The 23,220-nt window shown below is 40.5% G+C and overlaps 1 protein-coding gene across 1 annotated transcript; it reads left to right on the forward strand.

Annotated features, from left to right (window-relative positions):
* Positions 1-102: 102 nt before the first annotated feature.
* wnt3a (wingless-type MMTV integration site family, member 3A) lies at positions 103-22,053 on the forward strand. Its single transcript, XM_077556694.1, has 4 exons — positions 103-210; positions 7,716-7,957; positions 18,541-18,806; positions 18,884-22,053. The coding sequence occupies exons 1-4, from the start codon at positions 104-106 to the stop codon at positions 19,361-19,363; spliced, it is 1,095 nt and encodes a 364-aa protein (XP_077412820.1). The 5' UTR covers position 103; the 3' UTR covers positions 19,364-22,053.
* The last annotated feature ends 1,167 nt before the right edge of the window (positions 22,054-23,220 follow it).

Raw genomic sequence — 23,220 nt, forward strand, 5'->3', positions numbered from 1 at the left:
TGGCGCAAAGCGATAAAGATCCCATCATCGTCTCTGTTTGTTTCTTGGGCCACTTTGGTTCCGATCCGTGTGCGCGTCGGGCGGGCGCGCAGCATCAGGCTTCATGCTGGAGACGTTCGGACGAACTTTTTGGAGGATGATATTCCTTGGATGTTCCCTCTTGTTGCTCTGCGGGCTCACGCGTGTCATGGCAAGTTATCCCATCTGGTGGTAAGTCAATTTGGATGCAAAAGTCACTTCAAGAAGTGAAAGGAGTGTGTGCGTGAATTGTTAAAAAATAAAAATAGAAATCGTTTTGTCATGCATTTTTAATATTTTATATATTTTTTAGAAGTGTCTTATTCTGTTGTGTTTTGTTTTTAAAAGCTTTAAAAATATTTTCTTCTTATTATTATTATTTTTTTTACCTCGTTATCACATCACTTTCAGTTTAATAAATGCTGAAATTGACACCAAAATCTGGGCTCTCTAAAATGAGCTCTTTTCCTACTGAGAGTGCAGCAGGTGCAGAAGTTTGACGTGCGTGTGCGCGTGAGGAACGGTCATCCACATTTGGGATGCTTGGACATAATGACGCCATTTTTATTTGGAATTACTTCATAGTCACATTCTGTTATTTCTTTATACCATATGGAAAAGAGCTGTATCGATAAATGATATCATAATTTTTAGGATTATATTGTAGTTTGTTGTGGTGTCAACTGCATTGCATCATACTAAGAGGTGTGTCCAATATTTTGATCTTTTACCACAAGTTGGGAAGTTGTGGTTTCCTTGCAGTTTGTTTGTAAACACACACCAATTTATGTAAACTTTGTGGATAAGTTGGGCAGAAAGAAAGAAATTAGGCATTTAATTGGTTGGATCGTTGATTTATTTAACTTTTTCCGGTAATTTTTGGTCATTTGTGTGCATTTGAATACGGTATCTACATGTATAACTGGAACCTTTTAAAGCATGAGCTGTTTTTGTTTTGATAGTAAAGTATGAAAAAATATGGCAACAATGGAGAAGGAGGAATTTTCTATTTTTTTTTTAAAGCTATTCATAACGTAATTTTCTGAGCTTTTATTTGGGTCAGTACCACAATAGTGCAGTGCTTTGGTGTTCTCATCAGAACCAATCAGTCATCAAGACAACATAGCAGAATAATGTCCCACACAATGTTCTGCTTTATTACAGTGTGTGGCTATATGAAACGGAATTTTCAATAATTAGATTATTTTATTGTCCACAAGTTATTTGATGAAACGAATCATTTCGGTCATGTAAATATTTTTATTTGTATAATCATATAGAACATATTGCATGATAGTGTTGCCCACCCTGTCATTTTGTGGTAACTGCCCCTTTAAGAAAACCTATGACGCTTTCAGTGACATCGGGCCTACAACAGTATGGATGCGGAATAAATATTTCGACTTGCCTTTTGTCATTTTCGTCTATACTATAGATGTCAATCTTAACATGTCCACTCTGTCATAGTGAAAAAACAACTGATATGGCAATTTTTTTTTAGCAATTAAAATTATATTCTCATCTTGTTAAGTGAAGGCTCTGCTTGTGCTCATTAAATACTAACATTAGCCAAATATGTCCACCCTGTGGGAGCTTGATCAATATGTATTTCCAACAGCATCTAATTAATACAATGAATATGAAGTTACAAAGAAAAATTCAGATTTTTTTCCGGTAAAATGGGGGCAATTTAAGGTGATACTCATTTCGAGAATTTCATGGTGGGCCACATGAAACTTACACATGTGCTGTTTGTGGCTCACTAGCCATAGGTTACTCACCCCTGTCACCCCCCCCCCCCCCCCACACACACACACACACAGAATAGTTTTCTAGCACTGTACATTATCGTTTGTATAACTTCCAATGCGATCCTGTGGTGCTGTTCTTGCCAGGTGTAATAATGTCTGTGCGTCATACGCAGCAAGCGCGGACCTTATGGAACATCACAAACAAAGCGTAATTTATTTATTTTATGATTCAATATTTGCACATGGTTGGATACTGGGTGTATCTTCCTGTACCAGGTCCCCTGCTGCTTAGAGTGATGAGAAACTCATGATTTTACTCAGCTGGGAGGAAATCCTGATATAACATTTGGGCCGTAGATGGAACAAATGCTGAGCCACATCAGGACCATTGCGACTGCTTCGAGGAAAAAAATGGTCATATTTAATGCATCGGTGTATTATAATCCGATATGGGCAATGTTTGGAAGGATGTCAGTGCGTGAGACAGTTTGTATTTTCCATTGTGTTATCATAACACAAGCCAATTCCAAAGTAGCTCAAAAGCTACTTTGGCGTTATTGGTGAGCTTAAGTTTGGAGGGCGGGTCAAGTTTGATGCAAAGAAAGGACGACAAGCAAACACAACAGTTTGCTACATGACTGCTACCAAACAATCACACATTGACGTCATGTTTTTTTCGTTTGGTAGGACTTATTTGTTTGTTTCGTGGCAACCGATCCCAAGGCAAATAACGTATTTGTAAAGCGCCGACTTGGCGTTTCGCCGAGCCAGGCCGCTGCGTCACGCTCCGGCCTCTACGTTGCCCCCTACGACGCGCCGTCTCCTCTCAACCTGCCATGACACAGCCTGGCTGCACCCGCCAAAAAAAAGTCACCCGCCAACCCCTTCCCCCTCGAGTCCACCCCACCTTTAGAAGATAAATACCTGGAGGTGAAAGCTCGCCGCACATTCCTTTTCCCAAACATATTCACTTGATGTCAAAGTCGGCTCCAAGGCCCCGGGGCCCACGAGTAAAGTGGTAATTCTGAAGCGCCCTGCTTGGGCTTGCTGAAATATGCATTAAACCTGCGCGCTCATATGAGAAGGGGGGGGCAAGCGTGTACCCAGACAAATAATTGTATGTGTGTATGTGTTAAGTATTTATTTCAAACCATACTGACCACTGATATCCAAAGAGCTTGTGAGCAGGATCTGTCATTGGGAATCCGGACCGATGAAAGTCTCCTTAGCTCGAAACTGACAGACAATATTCGGGTTGAGGTCAAAATTTCGGTTTCTGAAACATTCGGCATTACCATAGTTACTCCTGTATACATATCACGATCTAAAAGCGCGACACACGGACGCCATTACACAAGTCGGCATAATTTCAGCTTATTCGTGTCACTCACCACGCTAATAAAGTAGTCGGTTTCCTCCTCGCTCTAAACTGTGGTTTTGTGCTGCCTCTGAGTTTCCTCATGTTTGTTTTCCTCCGCTTGTACATTTCCGGTGGGTTGCGCGTCAAACATACTCATTTATATTATACGCATTTGTGTGTATATAAACACACCGTGGCATTTTCGCCATAGAGACAGAAAATGAAAACGCCACGGGGAAATCAATGTATTGAAGTTAGGTTCGCCTAGCAGGCGGCAACGTAAGATGGCCGCCATGCATACAAGTAGTTCCTGCATTGTAGAACAAGATCCCTTGCGAATAGACCATGCACAGAACACAAATGAATGTTTTGTTAAATGTTTTGTTGTATCCCGAAACGTGTTTGTACGACCAAATATTCGGGTTAGAAAAGGGGTATCCCAGGGGTCCTATTCGGGTTTTTGCACGTGTTTACATGGCCTTTCAAAACCCGAGTATTGCCAATATTTGGGTTTTGAAAGGTTTATTGGCTGCAGGTAAACTTACTGACAGTGTTTATTCCCAGTGGGCATTCCGTCAATATTGACGGATGCCCATTTTGTTGATGATTGATGGGAAACATTTGGAAAAATTGACAAACTTAGCATTGACGGAATGGGGTTCTCGTCCGTCAATGTAATCGGCAATCCGTCATTGACTGACGTCTGATTTTGCTGACGGATTGACGAATGATGATTGACATAACATTGACGGACGTTCATTTTGCTGAGCAATCGATGAATGACGGATTGACGGTTTGGCTTGAAATATTGACGATTCTCCAGGATAAAAAATAAATAAAAAAAGGAAATATTAACGATTGACGGAAGGGTGTCCCTACTATTGACAATTGGCGAATGACGAACGCTCAAAATTCATTGACACGCCCACCTCTGTTTATTCCAACAATTTTTTTCTTGAAGAATGCGTAAAAGCAACAAAACATTGATCAAGCAATTAATTAACGGTAGGTTTGCCCGGATTCCTTGGTTTCCCGACCGTAACTCTTCATCTTGCCAATAAACATTGTCTAGATGAGATCTCCATCAAACACTTTAAGCATGAACCAGAACATAAATGGCAAGCCTGACTATCTTTCAAGTCCAACTTAAGTGGCCATCAACCTCGCAAATCTCAAATCTCACAGACGCTACTAAAAACCTGGAGAGACACTTCAAGACTTTCATGTTCACTTCCTGTTTCGTAATGAACAGGTGGTGTCCCAATACTTTTGCCATAAAGTGTACATCATGCCCAGGTCCCACTCTTGGGTTGATCTGAGAACTGGACCACAAAGTAATGCAAAATTTAGTTCTGTAAGATTCACAGAATGGGTGCGTAAAGATTTATTAATGTAACAAGTGCCACGGGAACGTCAGAGGCGCCACCGTTTTTTTTTTCTCCCTGCGAAGCAACAGAGGTGGAGGAGGTTCAGGATGTGACTGACAAGGAGCTCTTTAAAAATGCGAGCCTGCGGCGCTTGTTTTCACCTCCCCTGCAGTATCACAGTGATGAGCCCGTGATGAATTGGTCAACACGGCTTCCTTTGCATTTGCACTCTTTTGTTGTGCGTGTGAGAGGGAGCGAAGCAAAAGTCTGCTCCGCTCTGGGATGTGGACTCGGGGTTTCTGCCGGGAGTGTTGTGCTGTTTGCGGGGGAGGGGGGGGGGGGGGGTAAGGAGGGCCAAAGAGAGGTCAATTTGTGATAGCTCTGGTTTAATGGCGGATGCGCTGACTTCCTCCAGGGCCGTTTTCAACTTGCTCACCTTTTTCTGTGATTTACTGTAGCGGTTCAGTCCTGTAGAAATGAGGCGAGAAATTTTGCCAGCACCGGCGTGACAAATAGCTCTGACATGCGCTTAAGGGCACGTAAAAAACGTAATTCACTTACTGACACGCCGTGACGCCCGACAACATTGAAATGTAATCTTGAAATTCCAATTGCAACAAGCAATTTATATGTCATTTGTGATCATCTGAGGGCATAATGGAGGTATTCAAGGTCAGCTTGTTTGGAGGGGGGGGGGGGGTGTCATTTGGCGTTCCACTGGGAAAGTGCCTCAAGCTAGTGTCAGGACTTTTGCTAATCTTGTTGTGATTAGTCTCTGGACGAAAAAGGTCAACAGATAGCGAGCTAGCCGCGCAGCTAAACACTACACACCTGCTGGGTTCTGCCTTTGCGTGGATATTACAGTAACCGCTATCATTTGGGTGGATCATAAGATTAGTGGCAACTTTGATCGTCTGTTGACGTGGCGTGCAAACTTGCCAAAAAGTCACTTTGCGGCTAACCTGCAGGGCGTTCGCCGAAAGTTAATAGTGGGGTGTTCTTTAAACAATTTATCTCTGTTGTGACTTGTGTCGAGCGCTCGGGTTATTGATTTTAGTGAGTTGAATAAGCTGAACAATCAGGTCAACAGTTCATGTATTTATAGAAATAAAAATAGACGAGAGACCACTGCAAATCCATTTCTTGGATTACTGATAACGGAGAAGATACAGTACGATGAAGAAGCTGTACGGCCCTGTAATGCTAGCTAGCACATAATTCCTATTGACAGCAGAAGACATTAGAGCAATTTAGTTTAAAAAAAGATGAACAGACAAAAGCTACAGTCCAATCCTGGGCAAAACCATCGTTACATCGGCCCGTCATTGACAGCTAGCTCCCCACCTTCGATGAGTGCTTTAAACCACGAACTGAGAAGAACTGACCCAGATCGACGGACTTAAACCTGGTGCTCAGCCCATGTATTTTTTTCAAGGTGCCGCGCCATAAAGCACTCACGATGGCCGTCTGTCAATGACGAGCCGATGTAAGGACGGTTTTGCCCAGCTCTGCTCCAGTCCATATTGTTCCACACCAGTCCTAACGATCCAAAGTGATATGACGCGGTGAAGACAATAACTCAGTAGAGCGCTGAACTCTGTAATGAATCTAGTTTGTGATTGATACCTGTAGCGGAAGACAGTTGAACAACTTTAGTTAAAAAATGCTAACAGTGGTAGTAAACAGTGTTGCCACTCCCCCCGTAAGGAAAGTAGCTACTGGCTAGATGATGTCATCACCTATTTTGCGTAATTGGCCATTTGCATGGGAACGTGGAAGAGGCAAAAAATGAGTAAACATTTTTGTACTCATTTTTTTTTCTGTTGTTTTGTTGTTTTATTTTGCCTTTGAAATATGCTAATCACTTCTCAAAATACTATCTACCGGAAGACGTCGCTAGATTTGTCGCTAGTCACTTCACTCAAAAGGTTGGAAAGTTGCCAGATTTAGCGAAAAAGTCAGCAAGTTGGTAACACTGGTAGAAAAATTCAACAAACTTGAGCTACAGTTGAAAATCTTCCACCACAGTCAGTTAGGTGGTAAAGTGTATCACAAAGTGGTGACCAGGCATCCCGGTACAACCCGGACAGTCGCGGTTTTGAGCCTTGAATCCGCCAGCCCCATTGTTTTGTCCTACTATTAGGTCGGTCCCGTTTCAGTGTCCCGTTTTTGTTTTGTTTTTTATTTTATATTTTTAGTCCAGTTAGCAAACCGATTATTTTGGCTATGTGCATGTCAATTACAAAGTTGTCATATCGATTCAGTCGATAAACCAATTGTAAAGGAATGCAACTGTTAAATCACTGGCAGGCGTGTTTTCATCATACCAGAACTAAAACTACTTCCATGTCTAATAACCATGGGAAATGTAGTCCTACTAGCCTGCGCTTGCCAGTCAGACAGTCAGCGCAAGATGAGCTTTTCTGACAGCATATTTCCAATGTTACAATAATGTGCGACCGATCAAAAAAGGTTGGATAATGGTGACGGCATTGTCTTATTTACAGTTAATGAACTGTCAACCAAGTTGGATTTAGCGATAGCTAAAGTAATAACCAGATTGACTAGCGATTAAATTTGCTTTAAATACAATAGTTCCTGGTGAGAAATTATTGTATATTTGATTTTCAGCTAAATTGTAGTGTCCTGGTTTTAATTTTGAAAATCTGGTCACCCTACCCATACCGACCAAAACCGTTCCACTTGGCAGAGATAATGAAAATAGCAACTGAGGGAAGGTGAATAAAAGCAAAGATGTAACGACTGAACCAAGTTTGCACTTGTTTCATCCTCAAAGGAGAAAAGGGAAGGCTCAGAGTCGGGGGAATATGGTCGCGTGCGCGTTAGCCTTGATACGCTTACTGAAGTTTCGACGTAGCATTTGCACTCTTATTAGCCTAAGTTGGAGGCCTGTTAAGTGTGCGGATGGCTAATAACAAGGTGTAGCTCTCCTGGTTGTCAGCTTAAGGTCTATGAAGACTTGGAGATGCATTGTGGACTTTCATCTCAGGCAGGCCTGCAATTTCCACGCTCACAAAGGCCAGGTGTCTGCATGGTGGGAAGGAGATTGATAGACACCTAGCATGCTAGCATGTGCTAGTCAAATTCGCTATCACCTAATCACAGACATGAAATTACTTCTTACTTCTTACTTCTTAACCGTTTTTTTTTTTTGGGTGCTAAATCTCAACACTTAATGAAGACCTTCTGTGTGTCTAGGTCGCTAGCGGTGGGCCACCAGTACTCGTCACTGGGCACGCAACCCATCCTCTGCAGCAGCATTCCGGGACTGGTGCCCAAGCAGCTGCGCTTCTGCCGCAACTACTTGGAAATCATGCCCAGCGTGGCGGAAGGGGTGAAGATCGGCATCCAGGAGTGCCAACACCAGTTCCGAGGCCGGCGCTGGAACTGCACCACCGTCAATGACAATCTGGCCATTTTTGGACCCGTTTTGGATAAAGGTAATTCTCTTTTTGTGTATTTCGTTGCATTTGTTCCTACTACAACCTGCCAATAAGAGATGCCCTGCGGCAATTTGACTAATGTACCGAAAAAGATTTTCTCTGACGCTTTGTGACCTCCCAACAGACCATTTGACAAGTGTTGCATGTGATTTTCATTACACATTCTCAAACCAGCCTGAGGAGAAAGAGGGAAAAACCTGCTCTTCTCGCATGCATCAGCCATTACGCTCGTTCAAATCCTTATTTAAATAGAACGGATACAACACCATGCCTGAAATCATGCATACAATCAAACTGCGTTGAGTCTTGTTGGACTTTTCTTAAAGAGGGAATCCCCACTGATTGTTCTGCTGTTGATCCTCTGAAGCGCCTTTCACAACACTTCAGACTGAACGCTGGCGTGTTACCTAATATGTTGACTTTTAGTGATGATGAATTGCAACTTACAGGCAAATGTCAAGTCATCAAAAGAAAAGCTCAAAATAAGATAAATCCAGGCAGTGTTATTTTTGTGCACTGCTATATTTACATCGTTGAGTGGGAACTTTTCCAACAGTTTGATACAACAAATAAGTATTTTGCATATGTTTTGCTTTTTTGTGAAGAAATGTAAATGATTATTGCCGAAAATCATTAGACCAATTAACAATATTTAAAAGATGAAAACAAAATTTTCCCGACGCAGCAATTTGATCAAAAGCAGACAACAGAATAAAATCACCACTGAAAGGAGAGTTTCAGTTTTCACTGAGTGGCTGTTCTTTATCTACAGTAATAAGCATAATGTTTTTTTAAACTAAATCTGGAGTGTCGAAATAGATGCGTAATTAAGTATTTTTGTTAAAAAACAAAACATGCTTTACTTATATGGCGCATATCACATATGAATGTACAAGATAACTTAATCTGCTCCACATTGTTAAAATTTTAAATAAAAAGCAAAAAAGGCATAGTACAGCATTTAAAGAAAACATAATTCAAGACATTAAAAAGCTAAAAATAATAATAAAAATAAATAAATAAATGAAGACATTTAAAAGCATAATAAAGAAATACAATTTAAAAATGACAACAACAACAAAAAAAAAGAATATGATTTTGGAAAAACTGAAGATTTAAAAAGCATCTTTTTTGGAAAAACCTGGATTTTAAAGCATTTACGCTTCGAGATGATCTCTTGATATCTCGTGATTCAGTTCTGTTGGTAGCTTATTCCACCAGCGTGCACTATAACATAATTTCTGATTCACCATGTTTGCTTTGAGCTCTTGTCAGTCAGTTAACCGGGTTTTAGACAGCCTTGGCACCAGAAGCATTGACATACATTACTATTGTGCTTTTATTTCCAATGACAAAGCTCTACTTTAAATCGATTAATCAACAAATAAATGGTTATCAAATTAATCAACAACTATTTTAATAATCGCGTAATCAGTTGGAGCCATTTTTTAATTTAAATTTGTCCAAATCTTCTGATTTCAGCATATCAACAGTTATTGGAAGAAGACTGATTATCTTCTGCGTTTAATCAAAATAAAACATTTTACTTTGGAAAACAATGACCGAACCGGTAACATATTACAACATCAATGACCCTTTTTTTTTTTTTATCACTATACGAATACAAAGTATGAAATAAACACCAATCACTGGTTAATAATCCCATTAGTTGATTTATTGATGGAATAATCAATAGATTAATCAATTCTGAAAATATTCTCCTCATATATATCGCCCCTCGTGTTTCTCTCAACTGCTAACGCTGGCTAGCAAAGTTCAACGACATGTTTCCAAAGCTCAAAATCCGCAACGTTGCGAACTTATCACCCAGCTACCAGAAGTTGAATTTAAACATGTCAAGCGACTGCTTTAATCTCTCGACCCCTAACACTTAATGAACTCTTGAGGCAGTAATAAGAAGGCTGGAGGATGAGTAGGAGGCGAGGAGGTATTCTCCAATCCGAGCTCCTTTTGTGGAGGAAAAATGCCAGCGCATCTCCCCCCTGTTGCTCCCCCCCTCCCGGAGCCCAAATTGCCGGGGCGCTGAGTGTTAAAGGGGAGGCAACGACTGGGCTTCAGTAGATCATTTTGATTGGATTAAGGTCAGTGAAGCCCTTAATAATGTGAGAGGTCAAAGTGGCTGGATTAAGTGCCTTTGTCAGCGAGCAAGCCGAATGACTCGGGAGCTCCCAGGCCTTTGATAGGGCTTAGTAGGAGAGGGCTTCCATTTCATTGGATTTGATTGATGCTGGTGTTTGTCTGTGCTACGGGTCTATTGTCCTCACTGGTGTCTGTTTGTCTGCAATTCAGACTGTAGTGTGTCCATTTCCTCCTGCTTCTTTTGGGCCAAAGGGGAGCAGGCGTCTTTATAGGTCTCACTTGCTACCCGTAACGGCCCTCGTAATCCTCACCTTCACTATACGGAGGACAATTTCAGGCTGGTTATTGGGTAACATTTTAGTTGAGTTGACCTCCTTTCACCATCAAATGCCGTCGTACGGTCAAACAGTTGCCATGTTGTCGATCGTTTTCCCTGTTTGTTTTTTTCTTTCTCTCGCTCACTTCCACGCCCCGAATCGCCAGCCCTGCCTGCGGGCCGCGTCTGCGTCAACGCTCATTAATTTGCATTAAGTAAAGTGTCAAAACATGCACTGCAGGAATCCGCCCGTGATGAAAGGTAACAGATAGCCGTGCAGGTGTTCTCAGCGCAACTAGCCGATCCCGGAGCTGTTTTCGGCATTCCTGGTATTCACGGAACACCTCCCTGCCGTCAACCTGCGCTTTGTGAGTCAGTTGACGGAGGCCTATTTAAAACAGAATGAGGCAACCGTGGTGATTTTGCAGGTATGACAGGTATAGGTGTGCACCGTCACTCCTCCCTCAAATCATTATCAGCTTGATCGGAAACTTGATTGATGTAATGTAATGATAAGCGGCCACATTCTGCTGGACTGAAATCTTGTTTTGACTTCAAAAAAGTGGAAGTCAACCTTAAACATTTCTTGACAATAATATGTTATATGTGACCTCACTAGTCATATTTATTCATCTCGGTGCGGCCATTTTGCCACTTGCTGTTGACTGAAGATCAGAGTTTTTTGGGGGGTTGACTTCCCCGTAAATTTTTTGGGGGGACAATAATATGTTCTTTGCAGCCCCCCTTGTCCAAATATGGTATTCTGGTTAATATTGCGTTAGTGGAATATGAGTTATAAGCAAAATCCACCCGTTTTTATCTATCTCAGGGGGCGGCCATTTTGCCACTTGCAGTCGACTGAAGATGACATCACAGTTGCTCAGGGCTCAGGCAAAGACCAATCACAGCTCACCTGTTTTCTGAAGCTGCGCTGTGATTGGTTGTTACCCGAGACAATAATATGTTACATGTGACCTCACGAGTATAAACATGACAATTTGATTAATATTACATTAGTAGAATATGAGTTATGCAGCAAAATCCAGTTGTTTTTATCCATCTCGGGGCGGCCATTTTGCAATTTGCTGTCGACTGAAGATGACATAATTGTTGCTCAGGTCTCAGGTAACGACCAATCACAGCCCAGCTTCAGAAAACAGGTGAGCTGTGATTGGTCGTTGCCTGAGCCCTGAGCAAAATTGATGTTGATGATGACAACAAGTGGCAAAATGGCCGCCCCCTTAGATGGATAAAAATGGCTGGATTTTGCTGCTAAACTCATATTCCACTAACTTAATATTAACCAGAATGCCATATTTAGACTAGGGGTAGCTGTATAGAACATATTATTGTCAAAACATTTAAAGGGGAAGTCAACCTCCCAAAAACTCTGATCTTCAGTCAACAGCAAGTGGCAAAATGGCCGCACCGAGATGAATAAAAACGGCTGCATTTTGCTTCATAATTCTTATTCCACAAGTGTAATATTAATCAAAATGTCATGTGTATGCTAGTGAGGTCACATATAACATATTATTGTCAAGAAATGTGTAAGGTTGACTTCCCCTTTAACCTCACCGGGATAAGGTCGGGGGATGCAGCTAACGACCTGCGACCTGAGGATGGGAAAGTGTAAGTATTTAGGATGAGCTCTGCTTTTCCCGAAACGTACGTCTCACCATGCTGGGGGGAGGGAAGCGAGCACGCCGGTATATCATTAACTCTGTGCAAGAAAGAAAGAAGGGGTGTGGCAAATGGAGTTGATGGGGGGACCTTAGCCCCACTCCCTGCTGGGCTCAGCTCGGAGCACAATATCTTTGCAACCATGAGATTAAGCAGGAGAAAAAGTGCTTTTCCCCATTCACACGCCCTTTAGATTGTTTTATTAAAGCATTTGAATAGGGATTTCCCCGTCTGCCGACAAGCAGGGTCCAGCCAATGCATAGTTCTCTGTTGCTATGACTTAACTTGGTCCCCACTAATCACTGGCCAGGGCAAATTTCATATAAAATATCTGGAGCCATTGTGGGACTAACGCAGCGTGACAGTGGAGGCACAATAGGGGATTCAACCCCCCAGCAGGTTGTAGGGACCACTTGGCCTGCCGGCGTTTGGCAAAGTTTGGTGGGGAAGCGCTGTCAGGGGATGCGAAGTGTCGTGAAACGCCATCAATTGCTCTTAAAACCGAGCGGTGGAACTAATGCGAGAGCAGGTGAAATCAATGTTATTGTCGGTGTAATTGGCCCCCAAAGGTCAACCCCATGTTGATCGGCCAAATTTCTTTACGAGGCTCGAGAAGGCCACCTCACAAGCTCAGTGATTTTTGCTTTGACGTGTAAACTAAAGTTGAAGTCAAGTTGGAGAAGAAATCCGCAGGTCAGTAACCATTTCATCCTTTTCCTTAGGTTAGCATCTCCATGTTTACATCGAGAGGCCAAGGCCTCTTTAATTGCTTCCCGGGTCTACTCCTTTGCTCATTTTGTCCCAAGATAATCCTCTTTTCCTCACCCCCGTTCATCCCTCAACTCACTTATCCTTTATCAATGCAAAGCTGGCAAAGGAGTTCAACAGGGCTCCATGTTAGAGCCACACTTCTTTTAGTAACACTAGACGTTTAAAGTAAGACTCTTCTTATCTGCGTTCTCCTGCATCGTTATACAGCTTAAACAATTAAAGGTACAGTCACTGATCCCTAGCGCCATCTAGTGGTAAACTAATAATTCATTCATTAAAAAAAAAAAAAAAAGACTATTTATGTCAATAGTATGCAAAAAAAAACATTGTATCGCATCTGTTACATAACGTTTACATGGCTTTAGTCTCATCTTACTAGAGGCTACCATGTTTCGCCGCCATCTTCCTGCTATGTATGCTTTGCAAACGTAGTTAGCTCTGGTGGTGCTTCCATCGAGTGTCGGACCCAATGGGGTGACCGCTGCTTCCCTTCCACAGGTGGGGCCTGAGTCCCGTGATTCGTGCTCTCGTCGCTTGTCACCTTTTGCTTTGCTCTTCCAAGCATTTACTACTTTTGTTTATTTTAAGGGTGTCAAGCAATTAAATTTTTTAATCGTAATTAATCGCATGACTTCAATAGTTAACTCACGATTAATCACAAATTTGATATCTGTCCTAAATGTAAAATAAAATTTAAAAAATCTAGTTTTTCATACTCTTGTTAACAAAAGTGGAAAAAATGTTAAATTACTAGAAATTGTTTAAATTAATTATTGACGTCTAAAGCCGTCAATGGCAGTGAATGAGTTAAAAGCTATCGAATCTTTAACCAAAAGCAACTTGTGAAATTCTGCACATTTTTTAAACTGTAAAATATAACTTGACCCCATGTACAATAATAAAATGTAAAATTAATTTTTTTTCCCCCCTAAATTTAAGACTCTTGTTAACGTAAAAGTAGGAAAAAGGTTAAACTAATAGAAATATGGCAACATCTTTTAGTCATTGATACAGTAATTTCATAATAATTCATAAAACTGAGTTACTGTACTGTACTGTACTGTAAAAAAATGAGTGCGCTATTGATTTGTGTTGAGGTAATTTTTCTGCCACTAGACGGCATAATTGCATTTGTAAGACGCTGGTGACAGCTCAGTGCATTTTTCTTTTCATATTGAGAGCTATCTAATCTTTAACATGAAGTAACTTGTGAAATTCTGCACATTTTTAAAATTTAAAATATATGCATTATTATTAGTGCTGTCAAAGTTAAAGCATTAATTAATTAATCACAAAAAATTATCCCATTAATCATGTATTAACGCAGATTAATCACTTTATTAATTTTGACCGCAGATGATCCTTTAGCTGACAGCGGATGGTTACGTTAAATGTAGCACAGGTTGTGTTTGAGCAATAAACAGAACTATATGCATTAAAGTAAAGCATTTAATAAATGTTTGCGTATGACATTCAGAATATTTGTTCATGTCAAACTATTGGGGTCAATTTTTTCCATTTTAAATTATGCAAGTAATTAACTGATTAGAAAAAGAAGAGGATGAGCGTGTGCAGTGGATATTTTTTTTTTTTTAAGACGTCCTCATAACATTAAATGTCGAAAAAAGTAACACAAAACAGGTGCTTTAAATTTAGCAGGCAAAAAATGTTGATTAAAAAAATCCTTTTTAATTAAGCGATTAATCGGGATTAATCAAAATTCTAAAATCTGATTACCTGTAATCTGATTAAAAATGTATTATTGTTTATTATTATTATTATTATTATTATTATTAAATTTATTACTGCAAAATTTTGGCGTGGCTGCTGTGTTGCAACTGGAATTCCTCCAGTACAGGCTTTCCAAGTAAAGGGCTGTCATTAATCGTGTATTTAAAAAAATGTGTGGCGTTAAAAGAACTGTAACTCAAAATTATTACACTAATTTTGACACCCTTAATTTATGAATTAATTTTTTACTAGCTTCTCCCGCTAGCCGCTCTTGTTACCTGCTCCGGCTAAATCCGGGTCGCTCGGTCCTTTGGCCTTGCTCGCCGAGGTGTTATGCTTGCAAAGTGTGGTCTCTCTGAGCCACCGTAGCGTGCGACGTGCGCGCTTCCAAATGCATTGCGTTTCGGCTGCATTCTCTGCTATAGCAACATCTCGTGGTCGTTTATTACACATTGGGGCTTTAAGAAAAACATATTGTCCTTCTACTTCAGATCACACCTCACCAATTGGTTTTGATGACCAGCAAAGAGAAGTTGATCACCGCCACGTTAATTTGATCAACCAAATGGTATTAACCTTGAATAATGAACGTTTTATTTTGAGCGGATTATTGAGTTAGATTGACACTTACGGGTCAAAAGGCACTCTAAGTTTTGTAGGGCAAAAAAACTATTTTATGAAAATAAGAAAGTTTTTCAAATCTGTTCGCCATTGGAAGCCATTTTAGAGTTTAGTGTTTTCATCCGAGTTCACTTAACCATATAATATAACCTACATTTAATGTGTAATCAGACTTTTTATGGTGTTTCTACAAAATACAAACGTGCACAGTTGTCATTGTACATCGACGCAGAATCACACATCCTGTTTTTTCTTAAACCAACCTGACAGTTAATTTGATCAACACTGTTGCCTCCCACGCTCTTAAAATGGTTATCCTGTACTTTTTGACAGTTAGGATTCTGTTACATTTATGGCTCCACCAAGTGTGCTTGCATACAGTAGCTGTGTGGAGCGGGTGGTGGAGGATGACAGTGGGCTTTTTTCTCTTGCGTCATTGTTGTCTCACACCCTTTAGTCCTTAAACTGGTTGGAACCTGCTGTAAGGGAGGAGCTCCTCCTGCTTTTAGCTTTGTACTTGTCCCTTTCTTTCTTCTTACCCTTCACTCTTTATCATTAACAGAAACATGCACAAATGAATCTCTTCTTTTTTTTTTGATGTGATTCCACCTCTGCAATTATTTGAATCACATTTGCTTTGATATCTGGACACCCGTTGCTGCCGTCCGCGAGGCCATTTCCTAACCTCTCAAAAGCCTAATTGAGTCTCTTAATGATAGACCTGTCACACCCGTGTCTTCCTCTCATGATGCCTGATGAGTCATCAGTTAAGTATGTCAGCCGAGAGACAAAGGCCCTCGCTGGCCTTATTCACAGACATGACGATTGATGTCTGGGATGAATGAAGCCCCACACTGGCACCTTTTGTGGATGCTACCTAAGCACATGTGGTCGACACCAGTAATGACCTCTGCCACAGAAGTTCACCACCAGAATGTGTTACAAGTGGTCTCATTAGCTTGTTTGCCTTTGACTACTTTCTCCACCATTAAACTCATACAGTATAGTAAGGTCCAAAAAGAGAAGGTGACATGATTACTTGTCATTTATATAGTGTTACACTACAATCAATTAAATCAGACAGAATGACATAATTGTTCACTTAAAAATTAAGGAGAAAAGTAAAAAAAAAAAAGAGAGACTGATATCGATCTGCACCAACATTTAGTGGTTTGGTTTAGGTTAGTGTTGTGGTTAGGGCTCATCCTGGGTTCGGGTGGGGGGATAGGCTTCGTTCATTGACAGCGAATGGCGGTTGGAAAATATTATGGATTTGGAACTTCCAAGCATGGAACCAAAAATTAGATTCCAATTTGTATACAACCTAATGATGGATTGGAAGCGGCCATTCCATGCTTGGAATCCAAATTCCAATGATTGAAGATGGAGTCAACAGTTTGGATTATCCATCCATCCATCCATCTTCTACTGCTTATCTGAGGTCGGGTCGCGGGGGCAGCAGCTTTAGGAGGGAAGCCAAGACTTCCCTCTCCCCAGCCACTTCAACCAGCTCCTCTGGCAGGATCCCAAGGCATTCCCAGGCCAGCCGGGGAAGACATAGTCTGTCCAGCGTGTCTTGGGTCATCCCCGGGGCCTCCCACCAGTGAGACATGCCCGGAACACCTCTCCAGGGAGTCGTCCAGGAGGCATCCGAGCCAGATGCCCGGGCCACGTCAGCTGGCTCCTCTCAACGCGGAGGAGCAGCTGCTCGACCCCGATTCCCTGTGACCGAGCTTCTCACCCAACTCTAAGGGAGAGCCCGGACACCCTGCGGAGGAATCTAATTTCGGCCACTTGTATCTGGGATCTTGTTCTTTCGGTCACGAGCTGTGGGTCAGAACTTTAGATACTTCATAGGTGAAGGTAGGAACGTAGATCGTCCGGTAAATCAAAAGCTTTGCCTTTTGGCTCAGCTCCTTCGTCACCATAACGGACCGATACAGAGTCCGCATCACTGCAGACGCTGCACCGATCCGCCTGTCGATCTCTCACTCCATCCTACCCTCTCTTGTGAACAAGACCCCAAGATACTTGAACTCCTCCACTTGGGTCAGGATCTCATCCCTGACCCGGTTGGGATTAGGGATTCCATATTTGAATTTGGGCTGGGGTCGCGCAGCAGGGGCCGACTCCAAACATATATCTGTGTGGCAGGGCCCCCTGGATGTTGTGGGGCTGAGATATTGGGGTCCGAAGTTTGGGTATCTCCAGATGACCAATCTTCCCCTGCTAATGCGTAGCCAAAAACGAATCTTTGAACCCTGGGTAAAAATTGGCAACCAATACCCCATTGTCACCACCAAAGAAGTGTGAGGTGGGCAAGAAGCATTAGATACCTGCTGAGATTCAGGTAGTGTTGGGCTAGGGGTTGTTATAGTTTGGGTTAGGGTTAAGTAGTGAGAGTAGGGTTCAATTTACCATTGAGGTAGGTAAATTTTACTCTAAACAGAGTCTATTTGGTCCCACTTGGAATAGAGTAAAAAATAAAAAATAAATTTGGTGAAGGGTTAAGGGACAAATGCAGTATATCGCTCACGCGGGCTGGAATCTCCGTTTTTGGTCTCCTTTTTGGATATAAGCAAACAGTAGGAGTGGCATAGTTCAGGTGATAGAGTCTCCCAAGCTAAACGTTGTGAGTTTGTTCATTCTTTTTGTTTTTGTTTTTAAATGAACTAGTAAAATTTTGTCAAAAATAAATCTCTCCTTGCAAAATTTACTGAGAATTTCTGAGTGAAAATTCTTTAATAGTTTTTTTCATGGGATAGGTAAATTCTCTTGTACACACTACAAATACTTTGAGTAACATTTACACTGAATTTGAATCTGTTTAGAGTGGGACCAAATAGACTCTGTTTAGAGTCAAATTTACTGTGTAGGAAATATTCCGTTAGATTGTCACTCGGATTCTTGCAGTACTGCTTCTGAAATGTAATACTTAAAAAAAAAAAATCACTGCACATTTATCTGGATTTGTGCCAACATTTTGTTGGATTTTGGATTAGGTTAGTCATTGTAGTTGGAGTAGAAAGTTTTTGTGGCTCCGGTTGGATTTGGGTAGGGCAAAAGGATAGGTTTAGCCCTTAATTATATCTACAACAACAAGCCTAATCTCTGACTCCAAACTTAATTCGAACCCAGACATGACTCCCTAATTTTTCTCAACCCTGCCTAACCTGTTACTCCAACAGCTGTCACAAATTTAACCCAAATCCTTCCAAAACCCTAACACCAGTGTTGGTTTAGTCTTAGGTGAGGGTTCGTCCCTCAAGACGTGCGATAAAACCGCACCTCATCTTCCGTTATCACTTCTTGTCACCCGAATACTTTTGAGCCAGCGTCTGCATCTGTCTCTTTCCAGCCACTCGAGAGTCCGCATTCGTCCACGCCATCGCCTCGGCCGGAGTGGCCTTTGCGGTCACTCGGGCCTGCGCCGACGGCTCCGCCACCATTTGTGGCTGCGACACGCGTCACAAGGGCCCACCCGGGGAGGGCTGGAAGTGGGGCGGTTGCAGCGAAGACGTGGATTTCGGCGGCATGGTGTCCCGGGAGTTTGCCGATGCCAGGGAGAACCGGCCCGATGCCCGCTCGGCCATGAATCGCCATAACAACGAGGCTGGACGGACGGTGAGCTCATTTGACAAATTAAGGTCGTAATTTAGGCGAGCACAAAAGTCTGATGAATAAACATATTTTATCCCCAGTCTCTCTATGACAACATTTTCCTGAAGTGCAAGTGCCACGGGCTGTCGGGCAGCTGCGAGGTGAAGACGTGCTGGTGGTCTCAGCCGGACTTCAGGGCCATCGGCGACTACATGAAGGACAAGTACGACAGCGCCTCCGAGATGGTGGTGGAGAAGCACAAGGAGTCGCGCGGCTGGGTGGAGACCCTGAGACCCAGGTACAACTACTTCAAACCCCCGACCGAGCGCGACCTGGTCTACTACGAGGGCTCGCCCAACTTCTGCGACCCCAACGCCGAGACGGGCTCGTTCGGCACCCGCGACCGTGTCTGCAACCTGACGTCGCACGGCATCGACGGCTGCGACCTGCTGTGCTGCGGCCGCGGGCACAATACCAGGACGGAGAGGCGCAAAGAGAAGTGCCACTGTATTTTCCACTGGTGCTGCTACGTCAGCTGCCAGGAGTGCGTCAGGGTCTACGACGTCCACACGTGCAAATAACAGCTGCTTCTCCAGCTTGAAGATTCAGACTTTGGTCTACTGGAGAGCCGTCCGGCCCTGGGATCCAGTGGACGAGACTTTGCGTTGTGTTGGAGGCCCGAAAAGTCAGCCTCCGTTTTCCGGAACGCTTCACGAGGAGAACGTTATGAGCTGTGATGATCCTGATGAAGACTACCGATTTCTCATGGGGACACAGACAGGACTGTTTGGTAAATGTCAAACACCATATTGGTGTTTTTATTTTGTTATTTTCCCAAATGTTATCTTTGTCTTCTGTGTAGTTTAGCTGAGAATAGTACGACTTACGGCAGTAGTTAGCATTAGGGCCCAACTAATTAATCGATATTAGCTCTTTTAAAATCTGCATTTTTTTGTGTTTTGTTTATTTTTGCCCTTGTTAAACATCCTCCTATTTAGATGTTCTGCCTGTCACTATACGTCACTGGCATAAATAGATGAACGAGGAATATTTGTAGATCAAACTCTCTTTTTTTTCTGCCTTTCTCTGCGTGACGTGCGTTCTCATGGCCAACAACGAGGTGCTCTAAAGTGGTCAATAATCCAAGCATTACAAGAATACTGTATTCTCTAAACAAAAAGCACAGAATTTTCTAACCAAAGAGCCGTACGAGGAAGCCCCCCCCCACCCCCCAAAAAAAACAAATGCTAAAAGTCCAGCACTTGTGTCCATGTCGAATGAAGCTTTTGTGTCCACCTTTCTTTATCAGTATTAGGAATGTCTCACATGAATTGGAGGCGTTTGTGACGAGGGAGCAGTTATTTATAGAAAGGAAAAGAAAAATATTTCCACCATTTTAGTTTGATTTACTCTGAGGGGGTATGGGGGGCAATGTTGAAGAAAAAAAAACATTTGAAAAGTCATGTTATGAGAAGTCAGAATATTACAAGAAGTGAAACAGATATTTCCACTTTAAAAAAATGTTCTTGAAAGAATACTATTTTCTTTCAAAAATTGTAAACGTCAAAATATCTAACGTCATAATTATAATGTATTTGTTACAAAAATTTCTTCATTCTAAAATGTTGTTAGGGTAAATATGACTTTTTATTGTAATGTCAGGTTGTTCTCTAACTGTTTTTAAAAAATTAAAATAATAGACAAAATTAGAAAAATTACGACATCATTCTCTTCCTAGTGATTTTACAATTAGGAATATTTTTTTTCTCTTTATATTACAATTTTATTCTTATAACTGTATTGTCTGATTACCACACTGCAACATTTTAAGGCTTCTATACACCAATCCGACGTTGGGATGACAAAAATATACACCGCAACAAACCCATCACTATGTACCTTCTGCGCATGCGTAAAAAGTAATACCCCTCCATACCATCAGTGGCGGTAGTCGCTATTCCTCAATGTTAGAAAAAAGCAACTGGAAAGCTCTTTACGAGGGGTGGGATATAAAAATGTAAACAATACATACTACTATCTTTTTCATTCACAATGCGCAAAATTGTGAAGGCTTTCCATCGCTTAACCGTTTATCCATGTTTGTCATTTGCTATTCTTGTCCCGTACAATGATTCGCTAGCTAACAGCCAATCAGAGTGATCATGTCACGACCACCAAACGGCGATTCAACATGTTGCTAAACCAATCAGACGCACAGCCACTACTCAAGTATGCTACTTTTTTTTTTTACATTAAATCAAGTATTCAAGTAATCAAAGTCATCAATTATTACTTTTTTTACCGTCATACTACAGTTTAATTCTCATAAAATTACAATACAGTTCAATATTATAATAATAATAAAAATAATATAATTCATAAGATCCTCATTTTATTCTTCTAAAAATTCTAACAATATTTTTGGAAACCCACCACTATAATCTCTGAGGTTTTTCTAATAAAATTGACATTTTTGCTTACAAACTTTAGCGTTTAGCTTGTAAAATTTGGTCTCTTCTCATTAAATTTGGACTTTTTTCTTGAATTGTATTTTTTTTAATGTCATGATGTTGCAAAGTTATTCGTGTTATTCTGATGTTTTTGCTCATAAAAAGAATATTCATATAATTTTGTATTTTTTTAGGATCCCAACCCCCTTTTCAGCATTTTTCCTTTGATACATTCACACTCAGTCACACAACCATCTTTTATTTAAATTATTATTATTATGGTAAACATTCCCTGGAAGCAAGACAAAATAACTTGTGTGTTTAGCAGAATTGTGTTGAAAAGATGACCAAAAGGTGTGAGGCTGTGAGCGCTCTCTATTCTCTTCTGACTTCAAAAAAAGCAGCATCACTGAGGCTATCAAACGTTCCTGCCCTCTAATGCTGCTAAGTCGACGTTTATTATTATTTTATTTTATTTGTATTTTTTTTAATTGACGTTTATTATTATTGTTTGTTTGTCATTGTCTGTTTTGAACTTCTTACATTCAATATGTCTTTGTATACATTTTTTGTTGTTGATTTAAATTCTTTCTGTGAAAGAAGTGTGTTTTATAAATTGGAAAATGTGAAGTTTGGATTAATTCCTGCATACAGTGGCGTTCTCCCTTTGAAGCAAAATAGAGTTGTTTTTTGTTTTAGTTGCTTTGTAGTCTGATTAGAGCAAACGTGATTTGACTTGTTGCTCCACTTTTAATTTAAGATGACTCACAGCCGCTCTTTGCGTTTTGTTTTTTTCAAAGTAAAAAACACTGAAAGCTGAATTGAGAGGTCATGTTGCCACTTTATTAGGTTCACCTGCACAGTTGAAGGAAGGCCTTGTATTTTGACCCCAAAAATACGTAGATTTTTTTCCCCCATGAATAAAAAGACAATTGAAAAAAAAAGTTTTTTTCCCCATACAAAAATGACTTTCTTTTGAAAAATGCAGCTTTTTTTGCAGGTAAAAACAAAAACAAAACATTCTTATGACTACAACTATGGACTCCAACAATATGACTTAATCCATAATATTCTGACATTTTCTGTAAAAAATATAACTTAATAATATAATATATATAACTTTGTAATGAAAACAAGACATACAGCTGTTTCCCCCCCAAAAAAACATTCTCAGGTTATATTTCCCTGAAAAATATAACTTTTTCTGAAAGTTATGACTTTTTTCATATCAATTAAACGTTTTTGCTTGAAAAACTTGACTTCCTTCGCTCAAGATTACACATTATTTTTCAAGAAAAAAATCTTTCTTGAAAAAAAAATCTTACTTACTACTACTAATATACTTTCTTTTATTTTATGTACTGGGAAAAAATGACTTTCCTTGAAACATGAAGTTTTCTAAATTAAAATAATTTTAAAAGATTAATAAATAATAATAATAAATAATAAATCAAAACTCTTTTGTGAAAAAAATAATCTATATGTAACTATCAAAAATACAACTCTTACTGAAAAAAAAAACTTTTTTCTTGACAGAATATTTTTTTTCTTATACAATTATTACAAAAATATATCACACAAATTATTACAAAAATATATCACACAAACCTGGCAGTATGAATCAAAAAGGAATATTATTGCCGTTGGCAAAAAATATCCATACATTTTGAATACCATCATTCAATTGTGGCAGCGTACCCTAATAAAAGTATAGCGTGGCATTAAAAGGTGTTTTCAGATGACTTACTAGACGCAGTATAGCTCATTTCCTCATGCTATTAATGTCATCTGATGTGTTTCTGAAACCTGATGTGCTTGTGTTAATTATATTTGTGCTCTAATTTCCTTTTTAAAGTCCAAAGTTTTGTAAATACTAGTTTGTATTTTTTTTTTTTTTACAATTATTTATTTTTGCTATGTATATATTAGTAAGTAAAAGTATATATTTACAGAAATGTTTTTGTAGACTGATTTGCCTATATATATAT

The sequence above is a fragment of the Vanacampus margaritifer genome, chromosome 2, assembly GCF_051991255.1.
Source record: "Vanacampus margaritifer isolate UIUO_Vmar chromosome 2, RoL_Vmar_1.0, whole genome shotgun sequence".
Classification (NCBI taxonomy): domain Eukaryota; kingdom Metazoa; phylum Chordata; class Actinopteri; order Syngnathiformes; family Syngnathidae; genus Vanacampus; species Vanacampus margaritifer.

What these genes read in the sequence shown, in the direction of transcription:
- wnt3a (XM_077556694.1), top strand. Translation starts at nt 104, where the DNA reads ATGCTGGAGACGTTCGGACGAACTTTTTGGAGGATGATATTCCTTGGA. An exon ending in GCAAGTTATCCCATCTGGTG is followed by an intron (nt 211 to 7,715) that starts GTAAGTCAATTT and finishes CTGTGTGTCTAG; the next exon opens with GTCGCTAGCGGTGGGCCACC. An exon ending in ACAACGAGGCTGGACGGACG is followed by an intron (nt 18,807 to 18,883) that starts GTGAGCTCATTT and finishes TTTTATCCCCAG; the next exon opens with TCTCTCTATGACAACATTTT.